The 26,130-nt window shown below is 34.2% G+C and overlaps 1 protein-coding gene across 10 annotated transcripts in view; it reads right to left on the reverse strand.

The window, feature by feature from the left end:
- BLTP1 (bridge-like lipid transfer protein family member 1) overlaps positions 1-26,130 on the reverse strand; it is a 215,204-nt gene that overhangs the window by 165,247 nt on the left and 23,827 nt on the right. For all 10 annotated transcript variants that reach the window (XM_058721464.1, XM_058721470.1, XM_058721463.1 and 7 more), the window contains 7 exons: positions 14,125-14,311; positions 10,773-10,854; positions 10,205-10,398; positions 7,927-8,006; positions 5,932-6,082; positions 1,257-1,413; positions 772-850 (listed from right to left, as the gene is read on the reverse strand). In XM_058721464.1, the coding sequence (XP_058577447.1) occupies positions 772-850; positions 1,257-1,413; positions 5,932-6,082; positions 7,927-8,006; positions 10,205-10,398; positions 10,773-10,854; positions 14,125-14,311 (930 nt within the window). The remainder of the gene's footprint in view (positions 1-771; positions 851-1,256; positions 1,414-5,931; positions 6,083-7,926; positions 8,007-10,204; positions 10,399-10,772; positions 10,855-14,124; positions 14,312-26,130) is intronic.

A 26,130-nucleotide genomic window follows, 5' to 3' on the forward strand; every position in this document is an offset into this window, starting at 1 on the left:
TGACTAGGGACTTCAAAATATGGGTAAGCTGCTATTCTCTATACTCTGAAGGAAGTGAATAAATAAAGCATAATTTCATTTTAATTACTCTCAACTACAAATACAACAAAAGAATAGGAAGAGGAAGAAAAAATTAAGAAGCCTTTATAATATTTTGATAAATTTAACAAAATGTATCTAATCACATTATTAACTTGTATCAGAGTCCAAATTTCAAATGCATAATGAATTTAGATTAGGTCAGCTAAAACTATAGCAATCAGAGTATTATTTAGTGTTTTAAATATGAAATGTTCTGCTTTTTAAAGCTATATTGTTCAAAGTACCAGGTTTACTCTCTGACAAAATCTATGAACAGTGTAACCTAAAACAAAACCTATCAGTCATTCAATCAAGTACTGCCCACATACCATGTGTCAGGTACTGGGTTCAGCACCCAATTTACATCAGTTTAAAAAAAAGACACAGCACTTGCTCTCACAGAGCAACAGACTAATAGGGAAAACATATGTTAAACAAATTATGCTAAGTCTTACAGAAGTATAGGGTATAATGAAAGCATAAGACCTAACTTAATTAAAATTTTTTTCCCTTCTCTCTCGGTGCACAAATAATTTAATTATGTAATATGTACTGTTAAGTAAATGTAATAGAAAGCTGAAAAAGAAAACCCCATTAATGTTAGTCTAAATAGGCTAGCAAACTATTATTTATATATTAATTATTCCTTTATTAATCATTTAAAATAGAAAAGTAATCATTTCAGCTTACCGTTTTCCTCAACTGTCATTGGAATATTAATTTCTAAATATGACCCAGCTCCTACATTTACATGTACAGCATTTGTTTCCTACCAAAAGAAAAAAATTAATTCATATAAAACAATTATTTTCTCAGTAATTATACTCCCATTTTTCCTTTTCAGTTATTATCACAGACAAAATATAATCATCAATATTAAATAGGTATTAAAAGTTCCTAAGAACAAAAGTTCAAGGTTTTACCAAAAATACACTAAAGTAATTTGGCGAGGAATAAAGGGAGAAAATGAACGAGACCATAGAAGGAAGGTCTATTACTAATTTTTTCTACTTTTGGCACTTAATGAAAGCAATACGTATAATTATTGCAGGGGGGAAGGTGGTAGGAGCTCATAGAAATGAATCAAAGTATAGAACTAGTCACAAGAAAAAGACCCTAGGAAATAATGTTCAAATTTTAAACACTATTTTCTAGTATATTATTTCAATAATTACCCTATTTTTGGTAAATAGCAAATCAATTGTAGCATCTGCAATAATATTCATTCGCAGTTCAAAAGCAAGAATCTGTCGTGGTCTCCCAGGCTGTGCAATTTCAGAAACTTTCAGAACTTGATAATCAGGTGGGAAGAAAAACTTCCATAAACAATCTCTATATAAGGAAGTAGAAAGAATAACTTGTTATTCAAGCAAAATTACATTTATAAGGGTGCAATATCAGTATTCTAACTTTGTACTATCATTGCTATCTCATTTAACAATTGGACATGAAATAGAAAAAAAATTAAGTCACAAAAGAACACCTACTCTAATTTCTCTTCAATGAAAACCAAAATACTGTTTTCTCCAATGTTTTATACTTCCAGAAAGCAACAAGCTTTGAGTACTTAATATATTATTGTCAAATGAATCTAGACAAGAACAAATTTGCACTATTCACTATTCAAGTATTCTGTGAGAAATTAAAGACTTTTAATTTCTTTCTACAAGTATATCAATCGTCCAAAAGGCAAAGAAAGAATTGAAGGAGGATGGTGTAATTGGAGTCATTATTCCACTCTGGTTGAGTTACTTCACCCTTCTGAGGATACTTGACCTGCTTTCTTGTCTATAAAATAGGAATAACTGGCGTCACAGAATAGATCTGATGATTAAATGACAGCATACATGGAAAAGACTTGGCAGTACATGCTGATGGAAAAAAAGGCTATTATTTCTATTATTTTCATAATCATTTTAAAAAATTTTTTTTAATGTTTTTATTTATTTTTGAGAGAGAAGGTGCAAGCGGGAGAAGGTCAGAGAGAGAGGGGGACAGAGGATCCAAAGCAGGCTCCAACTGACAGCAGTGAGCTTGATGTGAGGCTTGGACTCACAAACCACGAGATCATGACCTGAGCCAAAGTCGATGCTCAACCGACTGAGCCACCCAGACGCCCCTCATAATCATTATTTTTTAATCAATATGCTATCAGTAAGAGTCTACACAGCAACAGATCTCTAAAAAGTAAAGAAGCTAAGCTCTAATGCATTTGCCTCCCCTCATTATTTAACAAAGATGAAAGAACCCAAAGAATTTCCATTTCAGTCTCCTATGTCAGTCAAAATTATGTAATGTTATTCATAATTCAGAGCAGGTGCCAGTTTATGGATTTTAAACAGGAAGGGTTGAAAACAGAGTTGCCAGTAACAGAAAATGGTACTTGGAATAAATAAGATTGGGAAAAATTAGATGAACAGAACAAAATTTTCAAACTCACCCATCATAGACTATTAACTTGCCATGATTAAGTAAGTGTGTGTGAAAAGAAAATAAAGTCCTGCAAATGTTTTGGCTACAACACACAGATATATAGAACTAAGACTATTAAAGACAAAAAAGACAAAAAAAAATTCAATATGATCATTAGATGAAAATGGACTATTTGGTGGGTAGCAGGATATAATGAAAAGAACAGTGGACTTAAAGGGTTGGTTTGAATCTCAGCTCTAGATGTTATAGCATCATCTTGCCCAAATCACTGAACCTCTCTGCATCTCCATTTTCTCAAAGGTATAATAAGTTTACCATACCTGTCCTGTGTACCTCACTCGGTTATGAGAACCAATTGTGAAAATATAATGAAAGTACTTATGTGAAAGCAGTAAGAAACTAGACAATGTCAGGAATGTTTGCATTATTGTAATTATCATCTAAGGATTAAGTACAAATCTCATAAAAACTCTGTCACGAAAACTCTAAGAAAATATCATGAAGGAAAAGCTGAATATCTTAAAGATTCAGAAAATCATGTAAAGGTGGTAGAAATGAAGTCAAAATCTACAAGCTAAAAAGTCATTCTACATCAGAAATCAAAAACTTCACAAAACTGAGGGAACCATCCAATAGCAAAGTAGTTAAGATTTCTTCCTAAATTTCTTACGTCTTAGCAGATGCTAAGAAAACTGACTTTACTATTCACTTCTGATTATAATTCATATTTATATAGAAACTCAAAATGGGGAAGAAGAAAAGGAAATGGCTACAACTGAGGAAATGCACCATTTGTACATGTAAGTGAGAAGCAAAGTATTACAATAACTTTTCTTTTTTCTTTTCTGTTTTTTAAATAAACATGGATATTTTGCTAAGTCCAGATTAAAAAGGTATTGCTGTTCTCTCCTAGCATGGCAAGATCGACTGAAAACAGTTCATAAAGCAAATTTTTCTTTTATACTAACTTCATTGTCATTTCTCTATGTAATACAAAGATCACCTCAGAAGTGAATACGGTTACACAGTAAAAGAATTTGTTTGGATTTTCATGTAAATATATTCTAATATTTTTTAATGTAATAAAATTAATATAATTTAAAAATAATCATACTTTATTGAAGTCTTAGAAATGCAAAAATATTTTATGTATCTGCATTAAAAAACACTGATTTTTAATTTTTTCCTTTCAAATATAACATTTTGTAACTGTTACTTAATGGGATGTAAAAAACCTAATTTCCAACTATTCCACTGTATATACAGCATGGCTGTATTTTTCCTGTAATACATGAAAAACCTTGTCATAAAAGGAAAATTTTAATCCAGTAATTTGAAAAGCATTTGTTTTCTAACCTGAAATTTTAAGTTGTTTACTTTTTTTTTTTTTTTTTTTTTTTTTTTTTTTGGGACAGAGAGAGACAGAGCATGAACGGGGGAGGGGCAGAGAGAGAGGGAGACACAGAATCGGAAACAGGCTCCAGGCTCCGAGCCATCAGCCCAGAGCCTGACGCGGGGCTCGAACTCACGGACCGCGAGATCGTGACCTGGCTGAAGTCGGACGCTTAACCGACTGCGCCACCCAGGCGCCCCTAAGTTGTTTACTTTCAAGTCTAACAAATAACCTAACCCAGAACTCAATGAAGTACTGTATTAGCATATTACCCATATTTAATGGGGCAGATATTCCTACATACTAGAGATACCAAGATTAACAGAACATTCCAGTTAACAAGTATATACTTCTTCTAACAGTGCTGGGTAGAAAGCATTTTTTAAAACAAGTATTAAAAGAGTCAGCATTATCAAGTCACTATCAGCACTCTTCATTAGTCCATCAATGGCCCAGTAATACCTGCTTCAGTGAACAATTTACCTTGTATTTCTCCATTCAAGCTAATTTATGAACAAAAAAACTAAACTAACTTTAGGCAATGTCTATTTATATAAAAATTTACATGTTCCTTCATAATTAGTGGTAAATGTCCCCTTCTTTGCTTAAAATTCTTCATCAAGTAGAAAAAATATCAAAATTAGAATTACTTCAAAATTAATAGAATGAATAAAACATAAAAAAAAAATTTTCAGACATTGTCCATTACCTCTACTATAAAATTTCTATATCTTAACTATCCACAAATCTCCTAACAAACTATAGAAACTTTAAGACAAATCTCCACTGTCGTCATGCATTTGCAGAACTCTTCTTTTGCCTCCATTATTTGTACTCCTCTTCCTTTCTTGGCTAACTCCTACTTAGGTTTCAAAATTCAACTTAAACGTTACCTCTACTAAAAAGTCTTCCCCAATTCTTCTCTCCTCTGATGAATTATGTATCTGTTATGGCAAGAACTATGTCCCCCTAAAAATTCATATGTTGAAGTTCCAATCTTGAGGACTTGAGAATTTAATGTTTGGAGATAGGATCTTTAGAGAGTAATTCAGTTAAAATGAGGCCATCACGGTGGGCCCTAATCCAATATGACTGGGGTTCTTCTAAGACAAAGAAATGTGGACAGGGAGGCCTACAAGACATACAAAAGGGAAGACCATGGGAAGGCCAGAGAGAAGATGGCCATCAACAAGCCAAGGAGAAAAGCCTTGAATGCACTCTTTCCTCACAGCCACCCTCAGAAGGAACCAAATTTACCAACACTTTGATCTAAGAAGTCTAACCTCCAAAACTGTGAATAATGTCTGTTGTTTAAACCACACTGTCTGTGGTACTTTGTCACGGCAGTCTTGGCAAACTAGTACAGTACCTTCCTAAGTTCTTCATTGAGGCTTTTCCTTTACCTCTCTTACAGCACTTAATAGAACACTTCCGTTTCTTTTTCCTCACTAAAACTGAATGATAGATGTCTTTTATCTCTGAATCTCCACAGCCCCAACAACTCCAGGCATATTCATTGATTATATACAAAAGACAAAACATAGGAATCAATAAATATGCTCTTCATTCACCATTTTTCTAATGAATTAGCCCCTCCTTTAGAATGAATTTGCTTATGCCAATTTCTCTACAAACAAGTTATAATTTGAATTAAAATGTTTAGTGATACCTTACCCTGCCATAATAAAATATCTTATAAAAATATTAAGCTACTTTTTATAAAAATTATAGTGTTGTCAGGGGCGCCTGGGTGGCGCAGTCGGTTAAGCGTCCGACTTCAGCCAGGTCACGATCTCGCGGTCCGTGAGTTCGAGCCCCGCGTCAGGCTCTGGGCTGATGGCTCGGAGCCTGGAGCCTGTTTCCGATTCTGTGTCTCCCTCTCTCTCTGCCCCTCCCCCGTTCATGCTCTGTCTCTCTCTGTCCCAAAAATAAATAAATAAAAAACGTTGGAAAAAAAAAAAAAAAATTATAGTGTTGTCTTAATACACTTAAAGACTGACTATAAATATAATTTACTCAAGTACCTCTGCCTATCGGCCCATGGCCCATAGTTGAAATCTGTTCCTTTACCACAAACTATATCCAATCCCCAACATGGAGGCAAATCTTGTAATTTGCAATCCTCACTGCTCATTTCTCCTTCAGTATTTTCTTCTGTTTCTTCTGGAACAAGTCCTGTATTGCAGAATACACAATATAGAGGCAATTACTTAAAATTACTGTTAAAAGATTCCCTAGATCAAGAGTTCTAAAAATTTTTTGATCTCAGTAATTCTTTACAGTCATAAAATTACTGAAGATGCAAAGTGGGGTTTTTTGGTGTTATCTCTATCAAAATTTACTGCATTCAAAATTGAAATTGAGCAATTTTTATAAACTTTACTTTTAAAGTAACAAAGAACTCACTACATGTTGACATAATGTTTAATAAAACTAAACTAACTACATGTTGAAATAATGAAATGCTTAATAAAATTTAATGAGAATATGAAAAATTTTTTTAAAAATGAAATTTTAATTCCATTTTTAATGAAAATACTTTTTAGTGAAAAATAACCAAATTTTCAAAAACAAATTAATTTGGTAATAAGTGTTGGCATTGTTTTTATTTTGGCAAATCTCTTTAACGTCCAGCTTAATAGAAAATAAGTGAATTCGCATAGCTGCTTCTGTATTTAATCTGTTGTTCAAGGATATGAAGACAAACCTAGCCTCAAACAAATAGGTATTTTAATAGCTTTTGCAGATAATTTTGGGTATTCTTCTCTGACACTACACCAAAACTCAGCATGTGGTAGTTTCTTACAAGTTAGTTGCAATGTGGAATCTGAAACCCTATCACTGCATTTTTTGTACCCTGATACATTAACTTTACTTATCTCTCTTATACTTTGAATAGATCTTTTAACCATGGCATGACTTTGTAATATCATGCATTTGGAAAATACTGGTTCACAGAGACATATATGTTTCCCAAATATTGATAAACTTCATTATTAAACATTTTAAAAATCAATTTGTTAATATCACTGTTGGTCTCATCAGAAAAATCCTCCCACTCACAGTGGCAGCCCCAAATTTTCTAAAATTCTAATTTTTATATGAAAACTCAAAATCATAGTTTGTCCCTAGCTGCTCCTTCAAGTGAAACCAGTGCTCCATGAAAAGAGCAAATAGTGTGGGTTAGAACTCAACTATCCCAAGTGCTTTTCCTCCAAACATCAGTATACTTTGGTATACTGTGTATTTGCATTATGTGTACTTGCCATTTTATCACACCGAATATTGAAAAGATTACTCAAGTGTCAAGATTTGATAAAAATAATTATTACTGTTTAATCAAAGACATTTTAAAGTGATACTGGCATTTGTTGTTCTACGATAAATGTGTGGCAGTGAAGACAGTGATTAACAGTACATGCTAAAGTACCATCAGCTTACCCCATTATTGCTTTCGTACCAACAGTGTCAATATGGTGAAAAAGGCAAATAACATTCTAGTTTCATTTTGAAAATACCCTGACCTCACAAATCCCATGAAAGGCATAAAAAGGCCAGAAGTAGGTAAAAACAGGTAAAAATCTCATGTTTAGCTACTTTTATAAAACTCAAACCACCTGTGAAGTACTCTAACCAGCTAGATTTCAATCCTTAAACTTCAAGTCTCAAATCTAATATACTATGATTTTTTTTTTCTTAAGCAGTGTAAACTACCTTAACTGTCACCACATTCTCTAAAGGTTTTCACCCAAGGTCATTTACATTCACAATTTTTGAAGTATACTTGTAAAACCAGAATTGAACCAAAGATTCCTATATTGTTCTCCTTTGGTCTGAAATAAATATTCAATTTTTGACAAATGACACAGACATTCTTTAGGTAAGCATTCTTACATCCACATTTACCATTTATTGATATTTATTTTATCATAACTAAGGAGACTTAAGACATTATTAAATATCAATATTTCATAGAAGACAGAATTGTAGCTACGAAACACACTTGAGAAAAGTAATACCTGGTTCATCCATGTAGTAGTAGATGTCAACATCATTTGACTGCATCACCACAAAACCTTCTCCCATTAATCTTGGTGGCCTAGAAGAAGGAGGGGAGAAGGCAAACTAAGTACATCTCCAGAATATAAAATGTTCAGTATTCTAATTATGGTAGTAATAGGAGAAAACAGAGAGAGAAAAAAATCTAAAAAGTAATCAACTGTAGCATCCTGAAAAGGGTAAACATCTTTCACATGGACAATGAAGTATTCCATAGCTAGACTAAAGAATATTCCATGTTAGACTAAGTAATAAAGTGGTACTGAAAAAATTTTAGTCAATATATTAGTTTCAGAAAGAAAAAATATTTGTTTTACATTTTTTAAGTTTTAAATGAGAGAAATCAATTTAAACAAAGTTTAAATACAATAGAACAATCATTAGAATAATTATATTCTGCATTTGCAATAAAAATTTACAATTAAACTTAAAATTCAACCATTTTATATTAATACCTTACAACTGAATAAGAAATATTTTATATATTTGTAAAATAAACTTTAATCTTTCAGAAATATTAAATTAAAAAATGTTGTCATTTTTATTTTTAACAACTTTATATTATCTATTTCCAAGAATATTTAGTTGATCAACTTGAAAACATTGTGGAATGAATGTCTCTCTACAATCACTTTCTCACAAACTACTAATTTTTATTTGCTTTGATTCAGCAATCCTTCTCTTTGTCATCCATACACCACCATATCTTCCTTCCACAGCAAAATTAACTTCTCAATCATCAGATAATATATACAAATTCAGCAACCTTCTTCTAAGTTTGTATTAAATGGGGGCACCTGGGTAGCTCATCAGTTAAGGTTTGACTCTTGATTTCGGCTCTGGTCATGATCTCTCAGTTTGTGGCGGTTCGTGGGATACAGCCCCGTGTCAGGCTCCATGCTGACAGTGCAGAGCCTATTGGGATTCTCTCTCCCTCTCTTTCTGCTCCTCCCCCACTCATGTGCAGACTCACTCTCTCTCAAAATAAACTTTAAGAATATGTATTAAATGACAAAAGTTAATGTTTAATATCATCATTTAATCTCCACACTTACTTCTGAAGAGTGAAAAATACAATTTTAAATCTTTTTACAAAAATTAATAGCAAAACTTCTTTTATCTTACTCTTGTAATCTTCACAAAATTCCGATTTATTCAATATTATAATTTTTACCCATAAATATAGAAATGTGTACACAGCCCACATTCTACAAGATGTTTAGCAAAATCTGTGATTATGAAGAGTGAGATGAGCTAAACACAAAGCCTCCATGGTACTAAAGTAAGGAAAACCTCTCCAGCATTCTACCCAATCCCCAGAAAATCTAATAGCAAGCTAGCCAAAAGTTAGAACTAAGAAGGAATAATCATGCTTCCTATAACTTCATAAACTTTATATTGCCTACACACAAAGATAAAAGCTGCGACATAGTGGAAACCCATTATATACACATATAAATTACACAAATGCAACCACGGAGTCTCCATCACAAAAAAGAACAGCGATTGATAATAACATAAAGACATGAGAGCTCTTATCCCCCCATGAGCCTGTGGCCTGGAGTTAGATGAGAGTAATGTGTCTGCTATTTCTTCAGAGTTCCATTCCAATCATATGAAAGCATCCCACCACAATGAGGGTGAGTCTAGCATGCATCCTTCACACAATGTGTCTAGTGGGTATCATTCATACAATGTGAAGCAACTACTTCACTGAAGACAAAACAAATATGAAAAGCTAGACAGAAAACTGACCAGAACCTGTGTATTGTACAGGTAACAATACACATTACCTGTTAAGTGAGTTCTAAAACTGTCAGTTTTCCAAGAGTAATTTGGATTCAATTTTCAACTTTTCATTAACTCAAAATAGTACTCCACTATACTGCATTGGTTGAATATACTATTAATTCATCCCTTCTGGAAATACAGATATACCTGTAATGTATATTTTCTAACATACAAACATGTAGGTGTAATTGCCCAAAATAAGGTTCCCAAATACAGTGAGAAGGAGAAAGGTACCATTATAGGTATTATCTTTTACCAAAATATTTAAAATTAGAGTTCATCAATGAAGAGTATATCCATTCATCTTATAAAGTAAAATTACACTGCTAGCTGATTTAACAGAGAATATACTCAATTATTGCCCAATTTGTACCAAAAAAACTCAAAAGGATGCTAAAGATTCTGATATCTACATTAGATATAAATAAGTTTTTATAACTTTCTTACTCATCATTTTGAAGACCAACATATCTTGGACTGGGAACAAGCATGACTCGAACATTTTCAAGCTTTCCTTTCACAATATGCATAAATTGGTCAAGATGACTGGAAGGTGGTTTTGTAGTATAAGTTAAGAAAGCATCATCAAAGTTGATACATAGAGTTTGAGGTTGGTAATGATTTCCAAAGGCCAAACGTCCCTAAAAAGTAGACAAGAGATATTATGACATAATATACAGGCCATATTTTTTCCTTCATTGACCTAATAACAGACATTTCAAATAAGAACTAAACAATTCCACTTTAGCACTATATACTATTCACACTACCCCACTGATCAATTTAGACTAGTGTTTAAAGAAATTTAAGTACTTTTGAATAAATAGCCCTAACAACCTAATAAATTTGTGCTATGATAGTACTGGTGTTAAAATAATTCTTTCACACTTTAAGAACTTTGGAACCAAAACAACTCTAAAAATTACTTTATTTTCTTAAGTGAAAATTTTTTTTGCAAAAATAAGAGGCTCTGTTATTAACCCACCAAACATTCATGGCAGCAGAATTTACTTACTGTGCTCACATTGACTTTTATAACTGGAATGAGTGATCTCCATGAAGATGTGGGGTCTTGAGATTCTGTTTTTACTTTAACTCTGAGGAAAAAAAATAAATTGACAAACATAAGAAAAACTTAAATAGCCAAGAATACACTTGGCTTCTTCACAATACACATTAGTACCAGCTGTAACTTTCCAAATACATCTAACGACTACTCCAGTAAACAAAATAATGACAGCATCTAACAATACTAATATCTTTAAATAGCTCTTGGAATGCATTCTATGATATACCAAGTTTCGATAATTTAAGTTGCCTTAAAAAATAATAATTCAGGTTGTCTTATGTCATGTTGTAATACAATGAGTATAATGATTAATGTAACGAGAGCATATCATAATTTATACTTCTGTCATTAAAACTTGTCACTCTAGGGGCGCCTGGGTGGCTCAGTCGGTTAAGCGGCCGACTTCGGCTCAGGTCACGATCTCACGGTCTGTGGGTTCGAGCCCCGCGTTGGGCTCTGTGCTGACAGCTCAGAGCCTGGAGCCTGTTTCAGATTCTGTGTCTCCCTCTCTCTGACCCTCCCCCGTTCATGCTCTGTCTCTCTCTGTCTCAAAAATAAATAAATGTCAAAAAAAAAATTAAAAATTAAAAAATTAAAAAAAAATAAAACTTGTCACTCTAAAAACAGTTTTGTTATTATACCTTGCTATTATACCCTCCCATGCTCGTGCTCTCTCTCAAAAATAAACATCAAATAATTAATAAATAAATAAATAAATAAATAAATAAATAAAATGAAAATGATAGGCCAAGAATAAGGAAAAGAAAGTGGACGCTCACAAAGTACAAAAAGTTCAAGACACCAAATTTCACAACAAATCACTAAAGATTTCAGATGAGAACTCAAGGCGTATCTCTTCAATAACCCAGTAACTCCTAAATCACACTTCTGAAGCCATCTCCACTAAGGTAGTCCTCAGTACCTAAAACTAAATTTGAAACGGACCCCACTACCTTCCCCTCTAACTTCTTTCTCTAAGGTTCCCTGAGTATGACCACTGATTAAATTATAAGCTGGATTCATTACTGACTCCTCCTTCTTACTCATTCTGCACATCTAATCTATCACTGTCTAACACATTCATTTACCTAAGTATATATGGAATCCATCCACCTTTCTCCCTTCTTGTTACCAACCCACTTGATGATAATCTTTTCCCTGAATTGTCACATCTTTCTTCCTTCTCAAAATGTATAACTTTTATTTCATTTTCTTATTGCAATAGGTAGTACTTGGGAGTGGAAAAGAGTGGTGAGAGGGAACACTGCTTTGTACCTGATGTTAGTGGGAAAGTTTCTAGTTTCTCACCATTAAGACTATTGTTGACTGTAGGGTTTCTGTAGATATTCTTTATCAAGTCAAAGAAGTTCTCTATTCCTAGTTTACAGTGAGATTTTAATCATGAATGGGGGCTGGATTTTGTAACATACTTCTGCATCTATTGATATGATCATTTGATTTTTCATTTTTAGCCTGTTGATTTTTGAATGCTGAGATAGCCTTGCATACGTAATAGTTTTTTAAGTAGATGAGGGCATTTATTCTCAATTATATATTTAATGGATATTCTGTCCCAGGCACTGCGCTGAGACTAGGGATATTGAGAATATGACAACTGTTCTATTTTGAGGGAATTTGTAGCCTAGAATAGGAGTAAGAATAGTTAAGAGGCAATTTTAGTGCAAGAAGTGTTATCATAGGGAACAACAGAATTCGGTGGGCACACAAAGAAGGGTCAGAGGCAACTGGGACATGAAGGGTGAATGAGTTAGGCAAAGAATATCAAGAGTCTTCCATAGAGAAGAAACATATGCAACACAGAAGTTGTTTACTGAGGCTGGAGAAGATTGAGGTAGGAAAGGAAGAAATAAGAAATGTTTGCAGATGACACAATCTGACACAATCTGTATAGACTATCTGAAAGAACTGACAAAAAGACTCCTGGAAACAATAAGCAATTATAGCAATGTTGTGGAATTCAAAGTTAATATTATACAAAAGTCCATCACTTTCCTATATACCAGCAATGAACAAGTGAAATTTGATTTTTAAAAAAAAATTTTTTAATGTTTATTTTTGAAAGAGAGAGAGAGAGAGAGACAGAGCGTGAGTGTGGGAGGGGTAGAGAGAGGGAGACACAGAATCCAAAGCAGACTCCAGGCTCTGAGCTGTCAGTACAGAGACCGATGTGGAGCTCGAACTCACAAGCTGTGAGATCATGACCTGAGCCAAAGTCAGCCACCCAACCGACTGAGCCACCCAGGCACCCCTGAAATTTGATATTTAAAACACAATACCATTTGCACTAGCACCCACAAAATGAAATACTTACATATAAATTTAACAATATATAGAGAAGATGTACATAAGGAAAACTACAAAACTCTGATGAAAGATATCAAAGAATCAAATAAATGGAGTGATATCCCATGTTAATCGATAGGAAGACTCAATATGATCAGGATGTTAGTCCTTCCCAACTTGATCTACAGATTCAATACAATTCCAACTGAAATCCCAGAAAGTTGCTTTATGGATATTAACAAATTGATCCTAAAGTTTACATAGAGAAGCAAAAGACCCAGAATAGCCAACACACCATTGAAGGAAAACAACAAAGTTGGAGGACTGACACTACCTGACTTCAAGACTTCGCTTAAAACTACAGTGATCAATGCCAACCTAATTTCCTAAGAAAAGAAGGATATCTGGGCTTATATTTTAGACCACTTCTCAAAGCTCTGTTAAGGTATAATTTGTATAAATGACATGCAAAAAAATGCACTTATCTAACAATTAACAAAGTTAACAATTTGGTAAACTTTGACACGTATATAAAGTAACGAAACAATAAAAAAAAAAAAAAAAGAAAAGAAACTACAGCAATCAAGACAGTGTGGTACTGGTGAAAAAATAGACACACAGGTCATTGTAACAGCTTAGAAAGCCCAGAAACAGATGAAACAAAGTCATATATTTGTATATGCACCATAAATGTATATACATGTGTATATATTCATGTGCATGCATTCAAAAGGAAAAAAACCAAATGGATAACAACAGTCATCAATTTGGAGAAAAATAGCACTAGTAAAGCAGAAAAGGACTGCTTTTTATATTATATAATTCTGTAATATTTGAACTTATAAAAGAATTGTAGAATTATTTGTAAATACAAGTCTTAGTCAAACTACAAAAAAAGATTAGGCTATGTTTAGGTGAGTAGCATTGGTGATATTCTAATAAAAGCAAATGATTAAATGTTGGAGATCAATAAAATTCAAGTGTGACAATGAACCTTTCAATTTTAGACTGGGCTCTTGTTCTTCCATTTTCCCGTGATTTATCATCCTCTTTCTTGGGTGGAATTATTGTTGGTTCCAAACCAAACAATTCTTGAAGACGTCCATAAAGATCCGAACGATTATAGACATGAAATTCAAAGTCATTGACTGTGATGTATAATCTGGTTTCTGCCTTTGGATCTAAAGATACCAATTATAAAAAAAAAAAGTTTTTAGTCAACTTTTTAAAAGCTTTAGTCAAAGGTTTTATTAAAATCATTCACAGCTAAACTAACTCAATTTATTTTAAACAGAATTCTATGATAAAGAGAATCTTAAATTTTTAAAAATATATATTTAATTTATATAACACATAATTCATAAAAACATATAAACATATAAAAGTTTTTAAAGTATATAAAATAACAGAAAGAGAAAAAAAAGCTGATGTTACTATAATATTTCAATTTAGCATTCTAAAACAACCTGAATTTCTATATTTTATATTTCTGTGTAATATATTTTATATTTCTGTGTAATGACAGAATTTAAAGACTTCATGCTAAGAATAATAGCAAAGTGCCATTTACAGACTAAAAGTAAAACTTTATCCTAACAATAAAATTACAGTAAAATATAAATAGTAAAATGTTCAAAGCATGATGCATTTAAACATCACATTAGTATTTAAATTTTTACATCATAGAAACTAAGACTTTTCATAAAAACTAGTTTATTTTTAAAAATTACACAATACTAAAACCAAGATCTTATAAACTGGAAACTTCAAATAATAATCTTCTCAAATAAAAGATATAATTACCATAAACATAAGTAACAAGAGTAATTAATAAATCCAACTACAAAAGAGATTAATGAAGCACTTGTTTCTCCTGAAGAAATAATCTAAGACAGTGCATCACAGGTCAACCAAAGATGGTCAGGAAAAAGGTACCATAGTCAGTGCTTTCTTTTGTATGATCTTTTCTTATGTTATACAAGGGGTTTTTAGGGTTTTGTTTGTTTTTTTGAGAGTGCTTTTCTTAACCTTTATCCATTTTTCTCCCTATCAAATTCAACTGAAGGACAATTAAATTAGATATGATCAGTTAGAAGAACTATGGAGAACTGTTATTAACTTTCATTATAGTAGCTTACACTGTGGTTTATCTTTATTTTTTCAAGTTTTTATTTAAATTCTAGTTGGTTAACATATACTGTAATACTGTTTTCAGGAGTACAATTCAGTGATTCATCACTTACATATAACACCCACTGCTCATCACAACCAGTGCCTTCCTTAATACCCATCGCTCATTTAGCCCATCCCCAGTCCACCTCCCCTCCAGCATCCCTCAGTTTGTCCTCTATAGTTAAGAGTCTCTTATGGTTTGCTGCCCTCTCTTTTTTTTATATGAGATATACACCTTTAGTAATGTACCAAATTTCACCAAAATTAATCTCTTCTTCAGTTAGCTAGCAAACAAAAAAACATATGAAATGTCAAACACCCTAAATAAATATAAATTTTATTTTATTTATTTATTTTTTTAATTTTTTTTTTAATGTTTTTTATTTATTTTTGAGACAGAGAGAGACAGAGCATGAACGGGGGAGGGGCAGAGAGAGAGGGAGACACAGAATCGGAAGCAGGCTCCAGGCTCTGAGCCATCAGCCCGGAGCCCGACGCGGGGCTGGAACTCGCGGACCGCAAGATCGTGACCTGAGCCGAAGTCGGACGCCCAACCGACTGAGCCACCCAGGCGCTCCTATAAATTTTATTTTAAATAAACAAATGAAAAAAACTATTATTCATACCTCAAAAATAAACTATGGAAAATGAATCAAAAACTTCCATTTTTTTAAATTTATTTATTTATATTCTAGTTAGTTAACATAAAGTGTGGTATTCATTTCAGGAGCAGAACCCAGTGATTCATCACTTAAATTTAACACGCAGTGCTCATCTCAACAAGCGCCTTCCTTAATGCCCATCACCCATGTAGCCCATATCCTGACCCACTTCGCCTCCAGCAACCCTCAGTTTGTTCTCTGTATTTAAGAGTCTCTTATGGTTTGCCCCCTTCTCTGTTTTTACCTTATTTCTCCTTTCCTTCATCAATGTTCATCTGTTGTGTTTCTTAAATTCCACATGAGTTAATTCATATATTTGTCTTTCTCTGAGTTATTTCACTTAGCATAATACACTCTAGTTCCATCCATGTTGCTGTAAATGGCAAGATGTCATTCTTTTTGATCACTTAGTAGTATTCCATTGTATGTATATGTGTGTGTGTATGTGTGTATATATATATATCTCTCTTCTTTATCCATTTATCAGTCAATGGACATTGGGGTGCATTATCTTTACATAATTTGGCTATTGTTGATACAGCTGCTATAAACATTGGGGTGCATGTGCCCTTCGAATCACCATTTTTGTATTCATCCTGAATGTCTAGTAGTGCAATTGCTGGGTCGTAGGGTAGCTCTATTTTTAATTTTTTCAGGAATCTCCATACTGTTTTCCAGAGTGGCTGCACCAGTATCAAAGGGTTCCCATTTCTCTACCCTTGCCAACATCTGTTGTTTCCTGTGTTGTTAGTTTTAGCCATTCTGACAGGTGTGAGGTGGTATCTCATTACGGTTTTGATTTGTATTTCTCTGATGACGAGTGATGTTGAGCATCTTTTCACATGTCTGTTAGTCATATATGGATTCTTCTTTGGATAAATGTCTATTCATGTCTTCTGCCCATTTCTTCATTGGGCTATTTGTTTTTTGGGTGTTGAGTTTGATAAGGTCTTTACAGATTTTGGATACCAACCTTTTATCCAATATGTTGTTTGCAAGTATCTTCCCCCATTCTGTAAGCTGTCTTTCAGTTTTACTGATTGTTTCCTTTGCTGTGCAGAAGCTTTTTATCTTCATGCGATCCCAATAGCTCATTTTTGCTTTTATTACCCTTGCATCCAGAGACATAACTAGCAAGAAGTTACTGCAGCCGAGGTCAGAGAGGTTCTTGCCTGTTTTCTCCTCTAGGATTTTGATGGCTTCCTGTCTCACATTTAGGTCTTTCAGCCATTTTAAGTTTATTTTTGTGTATGGTGTAAGAAAGTGGTCCAGGTTCATTCTTCTGCATGTCGCTGTCCAGTTTTCCCAGCACCACTTGCTGAAAAGAATGTCTTTATTCCATTGGATAGTCTTTCCTGCTTTGTCAAAGATTAGTTGGCCATACGTTTGTGGGGTCCATTTCTGGATTCTCTACTCTGTTCTATTAATCTATGTATCTGATTTGGTGCCAGTACTATACTGTCTTGATGATTACAGCTTTGTAATATAGCTTAAACTCTGGAATTATGATGTTTCCTGCTTTTTCTTTTTAAAAACATTACTTCGGCTACTCAGGGTCTGTTCTGGTTCTGGTAAATTTTAGGATTGTGTGTTCAGCTCTGTGAAGAATGCTGGTGTTATACTGATAGGGATTGCACTGAATGTATAGATTGCTTTGGGTAGTATTGACATTTTAGCAATATTTGTTCTTTCAATCCATGAGCACAGAGTGTTTTTCCATTTCTTTGTATCTTCTTCAATTTCTTTCATAAGCTCTCTAAAGTTTTCAGCATACAGATCTTTTATCTCTTTGGTTAGGTTTATTCCTAGGTATTTTATAGTTTTTGGTGCAATTACAAAGGGATCCATTCCTTGATTTCTCTTTCTGCTGCTACACTATTGGTGTATAGAAATGTAACCAATTTCTGTACATTGATTTTATATTCTGTGACTTTGCTGTATTCATTTTTCAGTTCTAGCAGTTTTCTGGTGGAGTCTTTTGGGTTTTCCATGTAGAGTATCATGTCATCTGTCAAGAGTGAATGTTTAACTTCTTCTTTGCCAATTTTTATGCTTTTATATCTTTCTGTTGTCTGATTTTTGAGGCTAGGACTTCCAACACTATGTTAAACAACAGTGGTGAGAATGGACATCCCTGTCTTGTTCCTGATCTCAGGGGAAAAGCTCTCAGTTTTTCCCCATTGAGGATGATATTAGCTGTGGGCCTTTTATATATGGCTTTTATGATGTTATGGTATGTTCCTTCTATACCTACTTTCTTGAGGGTTTTTATCAAGAAAGGATATGGTATTTTGTCAAATACTTTTTCTGCATCTATTGCAAGGATCATATGATTCTTTTCCTTTCTTTTATTAATATGATGTATCACACTGACTGATTTGCAAATAGTGAACCAGCCCTGCAGCCCAGGAATGAATCCCAATTGATCATGGTGAATAATTCTTTTAATGTTGAATTTGATTTACTAGTATCTTGTTAAGATTTTTTGCATCTGGGTACATCAGGGATACTGGCCTGTAATTCTTTTAGTGGGATCTTTGCCCGCTTTTGGAATCAAGATACTACTTGCCTCATTGAATGAGTCTGGAAGTTTTTCTTCCATTTCTATTTTTTGAAATAGTTTGAGAAGAATTGGTATTAACAACATTCATTTTTTACAGAGTTAATACTTTTAGTTCTATTCCAATCTAGATTTTTTCTTCATTATTTCCTAAGATAATTGAGGGGGGGGAAAGTTAAACCTAATCCTTAAAAAAACAAAAAACAATGTTTAGAGGCTGTAACTTTTCTGGCATTTTTAAAATAGCTCTTGACTTACGTTCCCTCCTATTTCTTCAGATTTATTACAGGATTAAAAACTAAGGCGGGGCGCCTGGGTGGCGCAGTCGGTTAAGCGTCCGACTTCAGCCAGGTCACGATCTCGCGGTCCGTGAGTTCGAGCCCCGCGTCGGGCTCTGGGATGATGGCTCGGAGCCTGGAGCCTGTTTCCGATTCTGTGTCTCCCTCTCTCTCTGCCCCTCCCCCGTTCATGCTCTGTCTCTCTCTGTCCCAAAAATAAATTTAAAACGTTGAAAAAAAAAAAAAAAATTAAAAACTAAGGCAACTCCCTAAACTATTACAGTCAAGTGTTTTGCCCCTTCTTCTTGCTATAGGTCAGATTCTTAAAATAAAAAGAACAGGAAACACTGGATTTTAATACATTTGAAGTATTCTAAGACTTGATAGTAATAAACATCATTATCCATTTTTAAGTAAGTCATCAAACACTACCACTCATAAGGTTTAAACCTTTCCTTAGTAGTCATCCACAACCTCTTCCCAAAATGCCAGGGTCAAATATCCAGAAAAGTACTCAAATATCTCCAATTTGATAAGTTGACAGGTGACAGGTATCTCACACTTGGTATATCCAACCAAACATCTGATTTTCTCACCCGAACTTACTCGACAGTATTCCTCATCTTATCAATAATATGTCAATCTTTTCAATTGCTTGAGCCAAAAAAAACGCTCACTTTCTTTCATGTCCAGATAGTATCAGCAAATTCTGTCAGACTTCCTTTCAACATCCATCTAAAATCCAACCACTTCTCACCACTCTGGCCCAAGTTACCATCAACTTGAACCTGTTTTAATACAAAAGCCTCATAACTAGTCTCCCTGCTTTTGCCCTTATTCCCCTTATGCCAATGCCTTACACATTGGCCAGATCTTACAAAAACCTAACTGAAGTCATGTCACTCTTCCGTTCCCTCACTTTCTGATGGCTTCCCTTCCCACTTAGATTAATATCAAAGTCCTTTGAGTGACCTATAAAACCCATTCTCTTTGGAGTGCCTGGGTGGCTCAGTCGGGTAAGCATCCAACTTCGGCTCAGGTCATGATCTCACAGTTCATGAGTTCAAGCCCATGAGGCTCTATGCTGATAGCGCAGAGCATGGAGACTGCTTTGAGTTCTGTGTCTCCCGCTCTCTCTGCCCCTCCCCTGCTCACTCATTCTTTCTCTCTCTCAAAAATGAATAAACATTTTAAAAAAACAAAAACAAAAAAACCGTTCTCTTCTCTCCTAATCTTCCCTGCAAATAAACTGGTCTCCATTTTGGTAATTAAATAGGAACAGAACAACCAGGAAATGTTCTTCCCCCAGATATTTACAACTCATTTCCTTACTTGTTTCATGTTTCTGTTTAACTACTCCCAATCAATGAAGCATTCCCTGATTTCCCTATGTAAAACAGTGCCCTCCCTGCAAACCAGAACTCCTATTTTACTGAATCTGTTTTTATTTTCCTCAATGCCATATTTTCCTCACCCATTCCTCAATGCTATATATATTTACTTGCTAATTACCTGAATCCCTCCCAACTTGAATGAAGAAAGCTCTGTAAGAGAAGGGACTTGTTTTATTCACTGTTATATCCCCGGTACCTATGACAATTCTCAGCACATAAAAGGATTCATTTGTATGAAATAACAGAGCATCTTACTACAAATCATACTCCTAAGTAAAACAAAAATATCCACAAATACATCTTAGAGTTTTTGAAAACCCCACATGTAGAAGCATAATAACTGCAATATGGAATATTCTTCTAGTCCCACATTGATCTATATAAGTAGGAATTAATTATTATACAATTCTTCAAGGTCATAAATTACTCAATCAAAATTTACCTCAAAACTCATTTAGATCATTTGTTTTCAAATTCACTTACAGAATAGTTTATCATGATTCCTGAATATAAATGCCCTGATCATTAGGACCATGCTATAAAAGCCACTGGATGAGCTGCAGAAGCAGCAATGGGGAAATTAAGAGGCTGGACTAGCTCCTAATTGGATCAGCGGTGATGAATAAACAAAGTGACCGTATAAAAATGCAAACAGGATTCCTCTCAATTCATAAGTAACTTTCTGGATATGTACAAGCAATTCTCTTCCTTCAATATAACTGACATGATATGAATATGACTACATTAACTTAATAAGGACACCAAGGCACAAAGCTAGAGAAGATATTAGTCTCTAAGGGTATTCTGACAACACTGACAAACACTAAACATCTGATACTAAAATACTGGAAGAGCCCCTCAACAATACCTACCCTATGTACCCAACTTTTTTTGTATTAATTATTATTTATTGTAACTTCCCCCACTAGAATGTAAACTCCACTAGAGAAGCATTTTTCCTATTGTGTTCACTATTACATCCCTGGTGTCTAAAATAATGTCTGATACATAAGAGGTGCTCAATAAATTAGTTAAATCATTAAACAGAAATAATGGGTTTTTTAAACTTTCAATTTATACTGAATTCTTTTTTTAAATAATCTTCCATTTCATCATGTAATACAATGTTCATAATAATAAAAGCAGCTCACCTCTACTGAAGACATGCTCTGTCCCAGCCACTGTTCTAGGCACTCTACTCACCCAATCTCATTTAATCCTCACAGCAACCCTGGTAGTCAGAGCGCAAGACTGCAAGACTAGAAAGTAGTAGAAGAACCCAAGATTCTAAATACTGGGTCTTCACCACAAAATAAAATTACTTATCAATTATATTAATAAATGTAATGATGGTTTCAAAAAAATGTTATTAATCCCTGAAAACAAAAATGTGTCAAGAATCCAGTTATTTCTTTGTAATTTTATGAAAAATTGATCAACAGTCAAACCTTAAATGCAGTATTTAAAACGGTTAAATTCTGGTAACACTAGATCTCTCAATGATATTTATCTCTCCTGGGAATCTTAAAAGCAGATTTTAAGTTTCATTCATTCTGATGACGCTGAAAGTCAAAGCAAAAAATGTAATTTATATATAATTTAAGAAAGGTATAATCAGTTGACTTTTTAAATCTCATCTCTATATTAACATTGCTCTATCCTTGAAGGCAGAGATCTTTTTCTCACACTCCTTATCATCTAATATTTACATAGTGGACTCCCTGAAAGTATATGTTAATAAAATACTCAATTAGATAGATGTAAACTATAAATATAAAAGGCTCTTCACTTAATAAGCAGTTAATTTATGGAGAAAAAGGGTAAATGAATGTTGAAAAACTGCTTAAGTCTCCTGAGCAAACAGTTAATTGAGTCTTCTTGTTTTCCAAAGGGAAATTAGGAAAAAGGCACTTATTTAATTATGTAATTGGGACACATGCTATTTGTAGTAAAAAGCTATAGTGTGAAGTGCTGCCAAGGCCTTGTAATACTTTGAATCAATACTTAGTACAAAGACAAAATAGTATACTGGCCTTTTAAAAATTGTTCAGGGGTTTCTATTTCCTTTATTTAACAAACAAATAAGATTTAGATGCTACAAATTTAGAATACTCGAGTGTATTAAGCTAAAACTTCTAAGTGACACAATGACAGAAAGGGACATACTTTACTGTCATCCTTTCACTTCTTAGCCATGTAAGAACTTCTCTGGGTAAGAAAGATATATCCCTCATTATTCAGATCGGTATTGATTTAAACACTGTATCATCACATATCAAGAAGCAATGGATCCTGCTTATTTTCCAAAAGAATGGCTTGAAATCAACTATCCTAAAAACCAAAATAAAGGTTTTTGATGGATATCCTCAACAACTGGTCTTTGGCCAACAACCAAATCACTAACTTCATGACCTAGGAAATATTTTACAACAAAAGCTATGGTAAACAAATCAGATCTGCTTTTCCTTTTTTAAAAAAAAAGATTAAACTGAACTGACAACTTTAAATCTGCTCCTGGATTAAATTATCCCAGCCAAGCTCAATGACACAGAATTTCTACTTGAACACTCCTCTTCTCTCCTAATAAAACAGTTCTAAAACTTCCTCATGAAAATCTTAGCCTTACCCACAGACAGACCTTAGCCTATCTCCTTGGAAGGTTAGTGGCAATTATCTATTCAGGTACACACTCCAATTAGACTTTCAAATTTTTCACCAAGAAATGTCAACTATCTCTACTTCCTGCTTGCTTAACTGTCAAAGTACATGGATCTGCCTTTAACCAGTAGGAAATAGTATCTAGAATTAAGGTCTCATTAGTGAACATAATCCACCATTTTAATAAACTCCATAATACTGCCCAACTTTTTATCAAAAGTTTAGTTTGCAATCTACTCAATCCCCTACATACTATATTCTAAATTCTATCTCTGAATCATGCTAGATTAATAATGTACCTAGACCAAACCACTTATTCTTACGTTGCTATTTGGCATTGTGTCTTCATTTTTTTTAAGCTTTATTTATTTTGAGAGAGCAAGCATGAGTGGGGAAGATGTAGAGACAGAGAGAAAGAGAGAGATAGAGAGGGAGAGAGAGAGAATCCCAAGCAGACTCTGCACTATCAGCACAGAGCCTGATGTGGGGCTTGAACTCACAAATGCAAGATGACGATCTGAGCCAAAACCAAGAGTTGGACGCTTAACCAACTGAGCCACCCAGGTGCCCCTTATAACTTTACTTTTGAAACGTGTGACTATGAGCATCTTGAGAATATCATCCTCTGTAACAGAGAATTTCTTTTAAAAGCACTTGGAGAAACTTCTTCAACCCTCACCAAAGCTGTGCTCCTCCTGATGAACAACACATAGATTTAAATGTTAAAATGTAGAGCAATCACTATCCAAATAACACCAGCATTCTTTACAGACCTAGAACAAACAATCCTAAGATTTGTATGGAACCAGAAAAGACCTCAAATAGCCACAGCAATTTTCAAAAACAAAACCAAACCTGGAGGCATCACAATCCCGGACTTCAAGATGTATTACAAAGCTGTAATCAACATGATAGTATGGTACTGGCACATAAACAGACACTCAGATCAATGGAACACAATACAGAAGCCAGAAATGGACCCATAAATGTATGGCCAACTAATCTTTGACAAAGCAGGAAAGAATGTACAATGGAATAAAGACAGTCTCTTCAGCAAATGGTGCTGGGGAAACTGGACAGGAACATGCAGAAAAATGCACCTGGACCACTTTCTTACACCATACACAAAAATATACTCAAAATGGATGGAAGATGTAAATGTAAGACAGGAAGCCATCAAAATCCTAGAGGAGGAAGCAGACAAAAACCTCTTTGACCTCGGCCACAGCATCTTCTTACTCAGCATGTCTCCGTGTTGAAACAAAAGCAAAAATGAACTACTGGGACCTCATCAAAATAAAAAGCTTTTGTACAGCAAAGGAAACAATCAGCAAAACTAAAAGGCAACTGATGAAATGGGAGAAGATATTTGCAAACGACATATCAGATAAAGGGCTAGTATCCAAAATCTATAAAGAACTTACAAAACTCAACACCCAAAAAAAACAAATAATCCAGTGAAGAAATGGGCAAAAGACATGAATAGACACTTCTCCAAAGAAGACATCCAGATGGTGAACAGACACATGAAAAAATGCTCAACAACACTCATCAATCAGGGAAATACAAAGAAAAACCACAATGAGATACCACCTCACACCTGTCAAAATGGCTAACATTAACAACTCACGCAGCAACAGATGTTAGTGAGGATGTGGACAAGACAATCCCTTTTGCACTGCTGGTGGAAATGCAAACTGGTGTACCCACTCTGGAAAACAGTATGGAGGTTCCTCAAAAAATTAAAAATAGAACTACCCTACAACCCAGCAATTGCACTATTAGGTATTTACCCAAAGGATACAGATGTGCTGTTTCGAAGGGGCACATGCACCTCAATGTTTATAGCAGCACTATCAACACTAGCCAAAGTATGAATAGTCCAAATGTCAATCGACACATGAATGGGTAAAGATGTGGTATATACATACAATGGAGTATTACTCGGCAATCAGAAAGAATGAAGTCTTGCCATTTGCAACTACGTGGATGGAACTGGAGGGTATTATGCTGAGTGAAATTAGTCAGAGAAGGACAAAAATATATGACTCCACTCATATGAGGAATTTAAGATACTAAACAGATGAACATAAGGGAAGGGAAGCAAAAAGAATATAAAAACAGGGAGGGGGACAAAACATAAGAGACTCTTAAATATAGAGAATAGAGGGTTGCTGGAAGGGTTTAGCCCATCCCCCCCTCTCGGAGGGGGGGATGGGCTAAACGGGTAAGGGGCATTAAGGAGTCTACTCCTGAAATCATTGTTGCACTATATGCTAACTTGGATGTCAATTAAACAATAAATAAATTTAGAAAGAAAGAAAGAAAGAAAGAAAGAAAGAAAGAAAGAAAGAAAGAAAGAAAGAAAGAAAGAAAGAAAGAAAGAAATGTTAAAATATAGGAAAAACTATGAGCAAATAATTAGAATTTCAAATGTGATAACTAATAAAGTCTACCAACTTTTAACGTCACTATAAGATGAGGTGTGTTATCTTTCCTATTGCAAGCACTAGCACACCAAAAATAAGAAAAAATAATTTAGATATTCTTTAATTTTTTAAATATTTATTCATTTTTGAGAAACAGAGCACAAGCGGGGGAGGGGCAGAGAGAATGGGACATAGAATCTTCAGAGACACAGAATCCGAAGCAGGCTCCAGGCTCCGAGCTGCCAGCACAGAGGCCAATATGGGGCTCGAACCCACGAACCACGAGATCATGACCTGAGCCAAAGTTGGATGCTCAAATGACCAAGCCACCCAGGTGCCTCAATTTAGATATTCTTATATATTAAGATATAAAATATCCAAAAATTTTATTTCTATTCTTTATCAAGGACAATTACAGAGAAAACTGAGACACAGAAATATGTTAACATTAAAACAAAAAGAATCCAAGACACAAAAAACAGCATAGGAGAGCCAGTCTAGGAAGGGCTACTGTATGAGCTATTTATATTAATCTGGGGTGTATTCATCAGAAGTAGTAATTACATTTTGCTATATCCTTTGAAATGAGGTAAGTTCCTATCACTCCCCTTCTCAAAAATCTTAAATGGCAGAGACTCCCAGGTGTTCAATATCCTTCACAATACAGTTTCATCCCCTATTACTCCTGTATCTTATATTTACCACCAAATTGAGTTACTTTCTAATTTCTAAACACACCCCTGTTTTCCAACCTCAACATCATTGATTAAACCAGTTGTTTCGCCTGAGGTACACTCTCTTCTATTCCACCTCTGCTTGACATAATCCTACCCACTGTCATCATGCA

Source organism: Neofelis nebulosa, chromosome 3 (genome assembly GCF_028018385.1).
Source record: "Neofelis nebulosa isolate mNeoNeb1 chromosome 3, mNeoNeb1.pri, whole genome shotgun sequence".
In the NCBI taxonomy this organism is placed as follows: Eukaryota; Metazoa; Chordata; class Mammalia; order Carnivora; family Felidae; genus Neofelis; species Neofelis nebulosa.